Source organism: Rattus rattus, chromosome 11 (assembly GCF_011064425.1).
Source record: "Rattus rattus isolate New Zealand chromosome 11, Rrattus_CSIRO_v1, whole genome shotgun sequence".
In the NCBI taxonomy this organism is placed as follows: Eukaryota; Metazoa; Chordata; class Mammalia; order Rodentia; family Muridae; genus Rattus; species Rattus rattus.
Window position 1 is genome coordinate 24113673 of NC_046164.1, and position 14749 is coordinate 24128421.

The 14749-nt window shown below is 43.7% G+C and overlaps 1 protein-coding gene across 3 annotated transcripts in view; it reads left to right on the forward strand.

Moving 5' to 3' along the window:
• Limch1 (LIM and calponin homology domains 1) overlaps positions 1 to 14749 on the forward strand; it is a 309300-nt gene that overhangs the window by 241745 nt on the left and 52806 nt on the right. For all 3 annotated transcript variants that reach the window (XM_032915969.1, XM_032915970.1, XM_032915971.1), the window contains one exon: positions 13940 to 13975. In XM_032915969.1, the coding sequence (XP_032771860.1) occupies positions 13940 to 13975 (36 nt within the window). The remainder of the gene's footprint in view (positions 1 to 13939; positions 13976 to 14749) is intronic.

A 14749-nucleotide genomic window follows, 5' to 3' on the forward strand; every position in this document is an offset into this window, starting at 1 on the left:
GCTGGGCTCTGCCTCACTGTAGTCCAAGCAGGTCTTGAACTTGAGATCTCCCTGACTCAGCATCCCAAGTAGCTGAGATTGCAGACCTGTCCCCTCAGGTGCCACTAGGGTTCTGCATTTCAAATTGCATATGGGTTATAGTCCTTCTAGTAAACAATGTCCACCCCGTAATTGACAAACCTACCAGTAGATACAGATCTGCACAGCCGGGCTTGGCTGCTCATGTGGACTTAAAGTCATTTAGCTAAGTTCATAAAACTTGAACTAAGTACCTTACTATTCTATGCAAAATGGACATCATATTTCCTGGTTTGTAGAGTTCTCGTGGTCACCAGTCTACGTATTAGCTGCTCAGATTTGTGGTTATTGCAAAAAATAAAAATATGCCAGAGTTTACCAATAGGCTGTTTTTAAGGAATAAATAATACAGAATAGAAGTCATTGAAATCTTTTTGGTAAGTATATACTTGTGACTATTCTTCTACATATCTGCCTTCAATGCATTTTTATTTCATGGTCAGTGATGCCAGCCAATAATTTACATCATTTTTCATCTCTCTGAGATGGCCACAAAGCTCTCAATTTAAAGAATTCATACAATGAATAAGAATTACTCATAGTAACAGTGTTCCGGTTGGAGTAAAGATATTCCAGAGACGGGAATATCATGAAGTGGCCATTGATAGAGAAACTTTATTCAGTCTCTTCTTTGAAGCACACATATCTAAATTGAGATCACTTGAAATGAGTCCTGCCACACTGGGCAGTTAGCCTAAAAAGAAACACTTGGGGAATTTGCAGCCCAGCTGGGCTTGCAAGATGCATAAGGTACCAGATTCAAGCTGTTCAAATTGGCATTGTAAATTGGCAGGGCCATTTGCATACATGCATACTTTTTATTTTAACTAATTCTTTCAGAGATGAAGCCGGGGCCTCCTGGTCGAGAAGTAGAAAGAGTTTTAGTCTTAGACTTGGTTCATACAGATGACTGGCGCCACACTGAGGTGCAAGAATATGTGAGGTGTGTGCTTCCTACTGAAAGGGCTTTGTAAGATAATTAAAAATGTCGACCTAAATTGTGAGGTATGATTAATTAGCATTCTGCTATCATCGGTCTTCTGAATGTTGTTGTGCAATGCAATTTACAACTCTATTCTAAGCACGACTCACAGAATCCCTTTATTTAGTTACCAAATTACTTCCCTTTCTCCTATCTCACGGTAATGATGATGCCTTTTTTTTTTTGGTAAGACACTCTGCTTTCAAAGCTGTTCCTGGAATTGTTGTTGGCCCAGTCAGTAGCACAATGTTCTATTCATTGTCATGGAGCAGAGTCCCTGGAACCAGCCTGCCTTGATTTGTATTCGAATCTATGCAAGAGCTCTTTGACCTTGTGCAAATTTATTAGCCTAGTTTTTCTACTTGATAAAATGACAATGAGTGTATACAGACCATAGGCTATGCAACTTTAGTGCTAGAATTACTATTAGGAGGAATTCTAATACATAGCTTATGTTCATTATCCACTGGCCAGCATCATTATAATCGAGGTTTTTTTTGGTTTTTTTGTTTGTTTTTTTTTTTTTTTTTTTTTGTTTTTTTTTTTTTTTTTTTTTTTGGTTTTTTTTTTTTTTTTTTTTTTTTTTTTTTTTTTTTTTTTTTTGTGTTTTTTTTTTTTTTTTTGTAATGACTCTGAAGTAGTTCAGTGATCTGATGTCTTCTTCCAACCATTCTTCATGGCCATAGTTGACTAATCCAAGTTGATCTTTGCCAGACATGTCAACTAAAAAAATTCAGGGAGGAAAGTGAACACAGTTTAGGGAGAGACTAGGCAGAAGACTGAGAGTTGAGTGTGCAACTAAGGGCAGGATTTGATGCTTTCGATAATGTGTGTGTTGAGTAAAACACCGTGCACACATTTGTTTTAAAATCTTGAGATTTTTAAATCAATGGGAGCAATGGCTAATAGTGGGGAGGGGTTATGAATATGACCAAGCATATTTTTATTTTCCAAAACTCACACAGGAAATCTGTTGTCACTAAAGCAATGACCTCCTTTGGTACAATATGACACAAAGTAGTAGCCAGTGGACTAACTGGTCAACCAGAGTAGACTGATTGCTGTCTCTGTCCTCAGCCAGGTCAATTCCTCCTCTCTTCATTCTTGACATGAGTTTGGCTTTTGATAAAGAAAAATTTAATCTTTACATTTTTTAGACCATGTATTTAGCTTGTGTTTCCATATATGTATATGTGTGTGTGTGTGTGTGTGTGTGTACAAGTGTGCTATAGTGTGCATGTAAAGGTCAGAGGACAATTTGTGGGAGTCAGTTTTCTCCTTCCACCACATGGCTGTCACTGTGGGCTACAGGCTTCTTCACCCACTGAGCCATCTTGCCTTACCTTAAGCACATTTTGGTGGGTCCATGGGACTGCAGTACGACTGATTAAGCTTGCGTTTGTGCATGGTAGGCAGGTTCTCTGCCACTAAGTTATGACCTCAGTTCAGGAACTTTAAATTGACTTTTCACAATCTTTAAATCACCCCGACAAAATAGGTACACTTTTTTTTTTAGAAATCAAATTATTTTGATTTGCTTGTCTGCTATGTCCTTAGCTCAAGAACGTTTAATCATCTCTCCAAAAGCTCATGCAAATAGGTATGCTTTTGTAGAAATCAAATTATTTTTATTTGTTTGTCGTCTTTTATGAACTGAGAAATACAATCAGTGATGGGGGATTAAACATTCCAACCCATATTGGGACTTCAAAATGAAACTGGTCTTTTAAATGGAAGAATGGGAAATTCTTTGAAGGCCACATAAGCACAACTGCTGTCTTGCGCACCATCCCAGGATGGAAAGAAAAAAAATAAGAAAAGTCCTAAAGCTTACTGCTTGACACGTTACCATCAGATTACCTTTAGCAATTTAAAGCTTCTGTTTTTAAGGGGCCTTCGAGAATCCTTTGAAAATGAAAATCATCTGTAGCAATAATTTGGCAGAGTGCCTTTACCATGCTGTCCTGCACCTCTACCAATAGAAAGGAAGCAGACCCGGCAAGATGGAGAGCCTAGGGAGTGGGGGAGAGGAAGCAGGTGTTGATGGGAGAACGCAGGGCTTGATCAGCTTGTATGTCATCCTCTGAGGCCTTTAAACTGTTCCATATGTCTCCGTTCAGCTCAGTGTGCTGCAGAAAGATCGTCCTTAGGCTTTGTACTGAGCACATGTCCTGTTTTGGAGCACAAGGCTTCATGCATGTGTTTTCCTCCAGAGTCATATCTTGGGCTCCTTCTTTTGCTCTGTCAGCTAAAACCAAACTGGGTGGTACCTTACTGTGTGTATCACAAATGTGGTGATGAAGGTGGCGGTGAGGAGCCCCCTACTTTCCCCACTGTTTCACAGAAAGATTTTGGATTGTCACTTTCTGAGCCATTTAGGATCTTGCTGTTAAGGATGCTCGTTGAGCCCTGCAAATTACATGACTTCTCAGTGTTGTTTGTATCTGGCTGAATTCAAGGGGAAGCCTATTCTAATCGTGCTGCAACTAAAATGAAAGGTGCTGCCCTTTGAACTAACAGCATTGAGAGAACTTTTCAATAACAGCAAAGCCTGGAGATGGGGATTTAAACTTTTTTTTTGATCTGATCACACGGGGAGTTCCATTTGATTTTGCTCTATCAGTCAAAAGCAATTGAGTGAAGAGAAAGAAGCTATTCGTGATATAATCCTTCGGAAAGAAAACCCTTTCCTGGCCCACCAACATGGCAAAGACTCTGAGTCGGAAGACGAAGCTGCATGCCTGCTGCCTGACCTCGAGAAAGATGACTTTGCTGCAAGGAGGGCGAGGATGAACCAACGCAAGCCAATGGTGCCACTTAACCAACTGCTGTACGGGCCTTACCTAAAAAACGATGCAGCGAAGGCAGGCAGCAGCCAACACCTCTCAAAGGGACCGTCAGACAAGAAAAGTCTAGGATATAAAAGGTGTGCACTCTGTGTGTGTCTATATAAGAAGGAGCATCATTTAGCAAAAATGCTTGGTACGTGGCCCCCATCCCTCTCTTTCCAACCCCTTGTCTTGTAAATTTGCATCACTGGCCAAACTAGACATGGCCAACTGCCTTTAAGAGAACAACTAATACTTCAGGGTACTCCACTCCATTCAAAGGGCACAGAAAACAGCCACTGCCTTTCTATTAGTCTCTGGAATTAGGAAGTTTTAGATAGAAGGGAAAGAACAAAACTTATTCTTTCCTTTCTTACATAAACAAGATAAATAATGGTGGATTTTTTTTTTTTTTACCGAAAGGGTAGATACCATGTAGTGATTACCATGTAGGTTTAATGGCTGGAGTTTAGATTCCCAGATCCATAAAAATCCAAGACGCAGTAGCATAAGTGTCTAATCCCAGTGCATTCCTGCCTACCAGGCAATGGGAGGTAGAGACAAGAAAAATTGTCAAAAGCTTGCAAGGCAGCTAGCCAAGCACGTGTCAAATAAATAAGAGAGAGCCTGTCTCAAACAAGGGAAAAGGCGAGGCTCAAAACATGAGGTTGTCCTTTGACCTCCACATGAGGTCATGTCATGGCACATGAGCACATGTATTCACACATACAAACACACATCACACACTTCTTCAGGCTTATGATGCTCTTCCACGTGTATTATCACAGAAATCACTCTCAAGAGAACTTCCTAGTCCCATCTTTCTCCCCTTATCTTAGTTCAAATGTCCACAATCTGAACCATTTACCGACTGACATCACACTACAGGTGGAAAACCCCACACCTGACCTCACATCAGGTCAGGTGAAAATGCAGGTGCACTGAAAATGTCATATACAGACCACCTCTGGGCCATGCCTGTGGCACGCACATGAAACGTTTAGATTTGAGTCCCAGGCCAAGATATTTTATTATGTCTGTCAAAAATACTCTAAAATAAAAAAATAGAATCCAAAACGCTGCTGCTCTAAAGTATTTTAGGTCAGAGTTGTTCAGCTCATACATGTTGGGGTGAATGGAGGAAGGGAAATGTAGTCCCGTGGGATTTGAACAGTGATTTTTGTATTATGAGAGATGGCAAGAATCAAGGTGTCTACCTGCAGAATTTCACCCTGGGAAATGTATCATCTTGTGGTTTTTCCTTAAATCAAAATCTGAGTTCACATCGTCATTATTTCCCTGCTGTTCACTTTAGAGAATTGAAGGCTATGGAACTAAGAATATCGTTCTCTCTCGCACTTCTTTGACTTAGAAGATGATCTTTAGGCAAAATTATTGAACTTAGTAAACAGCTGGTATTTTGTTGTTATCTGTGTTATGCTTTACTTTGGACATAGTTTTATGCAACCCAGGCTGGCTTTGAACTCCTTTTCCTCCTGTCATTGTCTCCCAGATGCTAGGATTATAGATAGATGTGCACCACTCTGCTTGGCACACGTACACAAAGGCTTTTAGATAGAACGTTTAAGTATACGATTGACACAGCTTTAGTTTAAACTACATTTGTCAACCTGCATTTAATTTAGTAGAACAACCTGAGAATATCAGTTCAGTATCCGTAAAGGTAAACAATTACTACCCAGAGAAAAGAGTGTGTATTCTCTACTCTGCTTACAGGGACAAACCCAGGCTCATGCTATGAAACAGAATGAGGTTGGATGTTGAAGCTTTCTTTCAGAATCAACTTAAATGTACTCTCTACATTAACCATTTACGGCTGAGAGTTCACATCTGGGTTTCATGTCTGAACCATGCGCCTGCTATCTCCAGACTAATCCTAGAGTTTGGATTATGCCAAACTCATTACTGACATTTACTGATGCAGTAAAAAAAACACATTCTAAGGGGGACTGAGAGATTCCATCAGAAAACTTGAATTCATTGTAGGGACTTGAATAGTGTGGGAATTGGGCATCGTTACTGTCAAAATGAAATCTCATTACCATTTTCGGCAGTCTTTCAGTCAGCCGTGGCTAGACAAGTTAGAGACTGAAAAAATCTGCTTATTACAGTATTAAAATGTGGTATGAAGGACTGGCGATGTAGCTCAGCGGTTGAGCAGTCATGGAGCATGTGCGAGGCCCCAGGTCCCATCCTGTGAAGGTACCCACAGCTCCTATTAATTCCAAGGTTTTGAGAAAGGAAAGGATGCTCCTGTCATTTCGCTCTGTCCCCTCCTCTGAGTTTCCGTACTTGACATTCTGTCTGTCTGCTCCCCTCTCCTTGAACTTGACTTTTTCAATGATGTGGGGGCCTAAATCAAATCAACAGAGACCAGGGGCATCGAGAAGATGTGAACAGAGTGGTGGCCTGCGTCATGCAAACCCAGGAGAGTGAACCACTGGAAATGAATTTCAGGAAGGCACCAGACCTTCAGAAGGATGACCTGGCCCAGAGGAGAATCCAGGGCAGACTTAGCCGGCACCGTGAGGCTCCAAGCTTCATCAAACTCTCTGGTATTACAGAAGCCGACCTGGAGACTTGGGAGAGATTGAAAGTGTCAGGAGAGACGAGGTGTGCATTGGTTTAACCCCCAGCAGTGGTCGGGTTTAACATTTAGAGAATTGAGCAGTTACCCTTATTTCCTTTTCTGTTTTGGTGGCTAGAAAGTACCTCTCCAAACACAGAGTGTCTGGAAGCGAGCACGTTCTGTGAGAGAGGAAACATTAATACCAAGAGCTACGTTAGCAGAAAGCATCTTCTTTACCCAGCTGACTTTCTGCAGGCGGTTATGTATTCTCCTAGACTTGCTTACTATAAAGAATTTCGACTTGAATTTTGAATAACCAACCATTTCGCTTTGCCTACAGTTTTCTTACACTATCAATCCTGGTGTTGCGATTGATGCTTTGAAGGCAATAGAAACTTAAAGTACTATTTACCAAGACGAGGACAATGATCATTTCTTCATTTAAATGGTTGATGGGAGAGCCATTGGGTTCTAGCTATGGTAGTATTGTTCATATATCTAGTTTTGTCTTTTCAACCTCACCTTGATTTGTATTTGCCTTGGAATTCCTGGAATTGATTTCTGGTTCTGACCAGGGATGGAGATGCTCAGAACACCTGTGCCCCAGAGCCCTCACCAGAAATCGATGCAGAAACCGCCATTCGGGATGACTTTGCCAGCCGTAAAGCAAGGGCCTATAAGAAAGCGCCCGGCCCCAGGCAAAAATTTGTACACTTTGGGCCTGTGACAGAGATAGACCAACAAACTTGGCAGCGGCTCAGCATTGGCAAGGCGGGGCCTAGGGACAATGTGGAGGTTCTCAGTCACAGCAGCCAGAGCCGAACTTCCTCCGGGCCACCTCCCTCTACTACTACTTTTGACTTAAAGGAAGAACAAATGCTTAGTCCACAGAGTGACTACAGGTATTTTCCCCCTCTGGTGCAAAGAGGTCTGCATGGGACTCAAATGCTGCTTTTAAAGTTGGCTGGGGCTAGGGACATAGCTCTGTGGTAGAGCATACACATAAGCTTAGCATGTGCTAGATCCCCAGCACCAGAACCAAATCAAAATCAAAATAAAACAAAAACCAACCAATCAACAAACAAAAATTCAAGAGTTTGATGAGATACATTACACAAACCTCTAGAGATGACATATATTTGATAGACTCTTCCATAGGACAGCAGAAAAACTGTAATGAGGGCCCATCACTGGGGAAGCATGTGTATGATGATACTGGCCAATGTCTGTTTCCAGTCTGTTTTCATGGGAATCAGTGCCTGAGAAGGCCAGGAATATCTACAGCCATCCCTTTTGGTCTAACCATTGAGCATCATCTTGTTAGTTGAACCACTTGAAACAGTCAAGTGGAATGTCATAATGATTCTGCTTGTGTCTTCTGAATACGTAAAACCTGACGTACGTACCAACATCTCCCTCTCCTGTCCCACAGGTACCTTGTAACCCAGTTTTGGACATCCAAGTAGACCCACAAAAGGGGGCTCTCCCTTCTCCTCAGCTTTCAAAGTCTCCAGTAAATCAAGACTGGAAGGAGACTAGAGAATGGGTCTCTCTAGTCAGGATTTCTTGGTGACAGCACTGCTCAGACTAGGGAACCAGCTCATCAGCCTAAAAAATCCCCTCTTCTCTGGAGGCCCTCCATCCAAAGCCCTATTCTGGGGTTCAGTTCTATCATCTGGTCTCCAGTCTCTTAGGCAGAAGTAGAACATTTCTAGGTACCTTGCTTGCCCTAGGACCTCCATCCCACCTTCCGGGTAGGAGCCATGAGGAAAGAAAACATGGAATTCATCCAAATACTTTGTCCTTGAGACCCAAAGAAATAGGAGGTGGTCCGTGACCGGTAGAGCAGTCTTTCGAGCTCTAGACTGATTGACACCGTCAAAGGGGAAAAGCTGTACATATGGGTGTGTCAGGAACACGTGATGAGGCTTCCAGGCTCCAGTGTCTGAGAGAAAGATAAGGCAGAAAACTCATGAGACATGCATCCTGGGGTCCTCCAGTGCACACTGGGCCCTCACTTAGTCCTGTGGTGACTAGGTGTCACCATGCCCCCTAGGTGCGTTGCAGGCCTTTGGAGAACTCACATTCCAGCATCTAAGTCAGAGTATGGCGCCTTTACTAACAGGCCTGTGGAATGACAGCTGAGCATCTCTCTTCACCTTTCAGTCTCCTTTCATAACTCTCTTCCTCTTGCCTCCTGTCACCAACGCCACCTGATTAACGCTAGGACAGTGCCTTCTGGCACCGATGGCCGTCTCAAAAAGGCCCCATGGCTGGCGCCAGTGCTGGAGTCTCAGGAAGAACAGGTCTGCATTCAGAGCAACAACCCAAAGACTGAGGAAGGTGAGGCATAGCGTGTCCTGCCTCCCAGGTAGTGATGGGTGACAGGCAAGCAGGCTTTTGGGAACTTTTTTTTTCTCCTATAACAAAACTGTCCTCTCCAGCTCTAGTTACACCCACACGCCTGCCACAGGAAAAAGAAGAAGTTATTAAAAAAGAGCCTGAGATGCTGCCGAGGGTACAAAGACCAGAGGGAAGCAGCGGACCCCTGTGAGCCTCCTGCCTGCATTCTCTGTTGTGCTGCTCTGCTATGCGTGGCTTATGTGTGCCTATATAAGAGCTCAGCGTCCTGTGTGCCCTCGGTGACTGAATCAGAGGGAAGTAAAGGTGCTTAAAGGGACATACTCATCATAGGACAGAGTTGTGCTTCTGGGGTCCGCTCTGAATGGAGATTTTCGCCTTTGCATGTGACTGGGGACTGGCCTGATTCCCTCCTCATGACTCGTGAAAAGCGGAATTGGAACCATTTCCGAGTACCAGCTGCATGACAGAGGCCTCCGCAAATAAAAAGGGGGATTTCCTACACAGCGGCTCCATCTCCACGCACTTCTGCTTCCATGAGTGTCAGTGAGTGACACTGTTGAATTCCTTTAGCAGTAAATGGTCTTTAACTGGTCGGACCAAATGTTGCCCTAGAGCATGGCCTCTGGCCTCTGAGTGAGAGCCTTTGGGAACAGAAGTGAAGATGGAGAAGAAAACAGCTCCTTCTTGGAGTGGCCGTGGCCTGGAAAGGCCAGAACAAGATGGCTGATTCACAAAAAGATGGTACGATGACCAGGAGAACTGAGATACTCCCTAGACATCCAGATCCGAACCAACCCATTTCCTTTTGCACAGCAGTAGGGAGCTAGGAGTCTGCCAAGGGTATGCCCAGGAATGATCGGAAGTCAGGTTATCCTGTACCTCTGTGAAAATGTGTCTCCAGTCCAGGCCTTGGCATGTGCTTTGAGTGTTTTACTAATGCCTCATGCTGCAACAAAGCCACTTACCTGCCTCTGCTAGAAGAAACAAAATGATGGACACAGCCCCATGAATCCAGAGTTTCTCTCTTTTGCATGTAAGCAGGTATGAAAAGAGTAGCGTAATAATGCGTTTACCCATTAACCATTCTTTCTGATCTTCGCTCTGTGGGAAGAATAAATGAAAAACTGTTCTTCCTCGATCACAGAGGTGCCTTTGGCAAAGGAGTCAGACTTCTTTCCAAGCTCCTTGATTTTTATGGATTTCAGGCCTAAGAAGACATTTATAAGAACTTGCGATGTTTTCAGCATTAGCCAACCCCACTGCCACCTGGTGGCAGGATTTCTGTTCCACTTCCTGACTTGATTTAAGATCTTGGAATTTCAAGACCCTGTGTGTGGAAGCTGCTGTTACCAGTTAATGATATGTATGTTTGTAAGTGCAGTCTACCTACCTAATGTTGGGTGACAAGAGACTGATGAGACGAATTCTCTTGAGCTCATTGTGAAGCAGAAGGTACTGGTGCCTTTGATGGCACTGGGTCAAGGGCACAGTGGAGGCCAGGAAGAACATTGGTCAATCCTACATTTTTAAAATCAGAACCCTAGCCATCTTCATCAGCAGTTTCGAGCCTTTTGGATATAAGTAGTAGTCGTGTAATTACCACGATGCCCAGGGAGCAGAGACAATAGACATGTTTCACACCATAGTTGTAGAGCATGTTGTATCCCCTTCGGTGTGTCTGCTCCCTCTCTAGCTCACCTCTGAAATAAGTCACAGGTAGGTTGAGTGGATATTTGCTTGTTCACAAGTGAGAAATGGCACAGGGAGAAAAGTTATGTGATTGAATCCCATGCAGTTCCCAGGTTGAGGCTAGACCAAGGGACTAAGTGGTCAACTTTGCCCTCTATTGTCAACTCACCTTCCAGATGTCCAAACCTGAGGCTTTACTGTGGGTCTGTGGCCTGCTGTGGAGCAAGCCAGAGTGACAGGAAGGAAGGAGGCAGGGCCTGTAGGCTGGACACCGCATGCCTCCTGGGTGCATTCCTGGTTTTCACGACCTTTGCAAATATGAAATTCCATCGTAGTTGGAAAACCAAACTTCAGCACACCACCCAGAATTAAATCACCAAGATTTTAACTTAGCTCTGAGTGGGAAACCACTTTTCCCCTTCAAGTCTTTGCCTGCAAGAGTCACAAGAGGAGACATGGAGAACTGTTTGAATTCCTACTGCTTTCTATGCTCCAGTCATTTGTGGTTCATATTAGGATAAATAGTGTAAGTGAAGAGAGCCATTAGCTTTATGACATACTTCTTTTTCAAAATCTTTTAGTGTGTGTGTGTGTGTGTGTGTGTGTGTGTGTACATGCTTGTGCACATCTATGCATGTGAGAAAGGGAGAGGGAGAGGGAGACACTGCCCACATACTAGTAGAGGTCAAAAAAGAGCCTGTGGGAGTTGGATTGTCCCTTCTACTCTGTGAGTCATAGAAATGCGGGTCATCAGGCTTGGTGGGTGGCAAGTCCCTTTACCTGCTGAGCCATATCCCAGCCCATGACATGCTTCTTGATTGAACCAACACCCGCCCTGAGAATTTGCGTTTTTTCCTAATAAATGTTTACTGAGTAATTGCTATGTGCAAAACACAAGACCAAGTCAAGTGTTCATCCTAGATGAGTGGTCGGAGCTATTTTATACTCTCACATCAAATTAATTCAGAGTACAGGAATCTATCACTGAATACTTGTGGATTCCAAGTGCTCTGTTAGTGCCAGACATTGTATGAACATAATCGTATGTCCCTTGTTTCTGTCACCCTTCTAAATACTGCTACCCTCAGATTGAAACTTCATTAGGTGACTTTTCTGGTAGGTTGCTCCTTGCAAGTCTGTCACAGTGGTCAATTCTATACCCTATAGCATTAAGACATTCTTCACCCAGAGTGTCTCCTACTTTGCATTTAAGGATCTCTTTATGAGAGGGATGGAGGGCAAGGGAGGGAAGGAGGGAGAGAGGGAGGGAGGGAGAGAGAGAGAGAAGAGAGACAGAGACAGAGAGCAGACCTGTTTGACAACTGAAAAGGCCCCTTGAAGCCAAGTGCTAATTATCTTCCTCTTATCAGCAAAGGCAGTCTTACTTACCTCAGTGCCCTTTTAAAACTAACAAATCCATCTAAGAGGAAACTCCTTAGGTCCATGAGCACACAGAAAATAGAGAAACGAAGCTAATCCTCAGAGTCTGCTGCTCTTGTCAGTACCCCCAAAATACCTCTCGAGGGCCTCCTCTGGCCAGAGCTGAGGGGAAATAATCAGGAAGCGTCTTGCATGGTGAGACTTAGTGAGACTCCACTGCCAGCAGAGACATCCTTGAATGCTGTGGCTGTGGAGAAACAGTTGAAGTTCAGGTCTAGGCCGAAGCTAACACTGCTCGCTAGGACAAGACTGTGTGTGCACCATAAGCTCACCTTTCGCACTAGGCTGTACTTAGATAAAATGCTAACTGGATATCCAGACAGAGACACAAAACCACATAACTCTTGGTTAACGACTGCTCCATTGCTTATCCGTCAAGAATAACTTCTCTTTCAAAGACGGTTTAGCAAGTACCGATTTGAATATTTGGATATTCCAACGGACCTTTTCACTAAGTGAAATCCAGGTATGCATCTTCAGAATTGACCCTGCTCGTGCTTTCTCTCCTGGTGGGGAAGAATCCCCTCATGACTTACTTCACAGCTGTGGCATTTGGGGTGCCCCGAGGATCTTACTTAAACTAGCACCTTTAGGAAGTGCCCCCGGGAGAACGGAATGAGTCTTCTACCAGCAGAAGAGGAGTCTCACAGCCCTTCGGTTGGCCTGCTTGTGTCCATTCCAACAGAAAGCTAGGGTCTTACCCACAGATTTGATAGCTGAAAACGCCCTTTGAAGCCAAGTGCTAACAATGTCCTTCTTATCAGCAAAGGCAGTTTTTTATTTTACAGGTTTTCCCTGTGAGTGAAATAATAATTGTCAGTAAATGGGGAATGTTCTAGAACGGTGAGAGTTAAAGAAAGGTCTCGTGTGTGTGTGTGTGTGTGTGTGTGTGTGTGTGTGTGTGTGTGTGTGTGTGTGTGTGTGTTCGTGCATTGTTGGGGCTAATTTCTCCAAAATTAGAGGAAGAAACACTCAGAAATTACCTGCTAGGATAAGGATCATGGGAGAAGGCAATGTTTTGCTGACAAGGTGCGATTGCTGGGAAGCTAGAAGCAGGATAGATTCTCCTTACAGTGGCAATTCTTTATCTGGATTCAGAACACAGAAGTGAGCAGTCTTTGGGGAACAGAAGAGGACAGCGCCTTTAAGCTCTCCCCTTGCTGAAGGGGGGCTCCATCGTGGATGCTGCTTGTCCAGATGTGTGCTTCCATACGGCGATGTTCTCACCATTGCCTCTTTCTCACGGTGTCGCTACATCCGGGCCTAATACCAACGTACTGCAGAGAGCTTTATAAACCCAAACTACTCGAAGAATAGGAAAGATCAGGACAAACTTTGTTTTTTTCCAGCTGTGGGATAGCCTCCGAGTCTGGTTTTGATTAAGATTACCCGTTTTCTAGGAATTGTGGTTTCTGTCAAACGCAGGCGGAAGGTACTGATTGAAGTTCTGGCTGAAGTTTTGGTTTGCTCTTAGAAAAAAAAAAGTGGTAGAAATCGTCTTTGATATTGTCTGTGCAAATGCATTAACACATCAGAGCAGCTCAGCAAGGGCGTGTATGTTGCATGTCCATTAAAGACCGTTGCCACCAACACAGAGAGGCATGAGCCGTTCGTGTGTGAGTAACCGTAGTGGTATTTGCATTTTAAGCTGCCTTTCCCAAATACTGTGAGTTAAACCCAAGCTTTTGTGTGTTTACATTAAACAGAGTTTTCTTCGTGGGCAGCATGGGATTATTTGATTTCTGGGTTTTAATACAAACTTTATACCCTTTGGAAATATGAAGGCTTTGATTTTTTTTTAGTAGCTAATGAATATTGCTAATTGTGTAATGACGTTTCTCTTTCAGCATGGCCAGCAGAAAGGTTTGGTAGACATGAATTGATTTCTCCTACAGCTTGTTTTCCCAGGTTGGTCACAGCATCCGCTGTCTGCCAGCCCTCTCTCTAATTTTGTATTTGATCTCGTAGATACGGTCCGAGAACTCCTGTGTCAGATGACGCAGAGTAAGTGGCATTGTGCTCGTAGGATTACATTAATCAGTAGCCTAAACTGCATGCTTCCGTGTACTTACCACTAATTGGCATGCAGCGGATGCCGCAGCGAGCTACCTAGTTAGCTCAGGGTGCAGAAGAGCACGGGGGAGCCCCAAGGGTCGCGTGTTCTGTGCGGGGAGATTATTGAGAAAGCGACTTGAGCATGGTGCTGATGCTTTGCCGCTCATTTTCCATAGCATGCTCGAGCCGCTCCTGTGACCTGGACAGTGGTGCTGCCCTTCCTGAACCATTGAATTAGGGAAGGGGTGTGATGAGTTTTGCAATTTAACTCCCAATACACCGGGGCTTAGCCTAAACAATGAAGTAGTCATTCCTACAGTCACTTTTTTTTCCAAACTAAATAAAAGAAAAAAAGAAAAAAAAAAACAAACAAATCCTAAACCACTAATTATAGATTCAGAAGCCCAAGTCTCTACCAGGTTGGAGTCATACAAACTGTGGGATGTTTAAGACCCAAACATTGGGCCTTTGTTCAAGTTCCTTAGCATAGCAAGGGGTCAAGGGTATAAAACGGGACCCAGGTTCCTCTGCCTGCCGCTTGCTTTTCTTCCTGAGCAGAGGTCTCTTCCCTACCCGGCACCTCACATCCCAGTTTGAAAAGAATTGTAACCACCCTAGCTGTGACCTTGCAAACTCCATTCCAAAGTTGGCTTTCCCGTAAGCAGATCATTGTACACCTGATGTACAAGGCCAAAAGTTTTTCAGAATGATACTCTTCTTGGG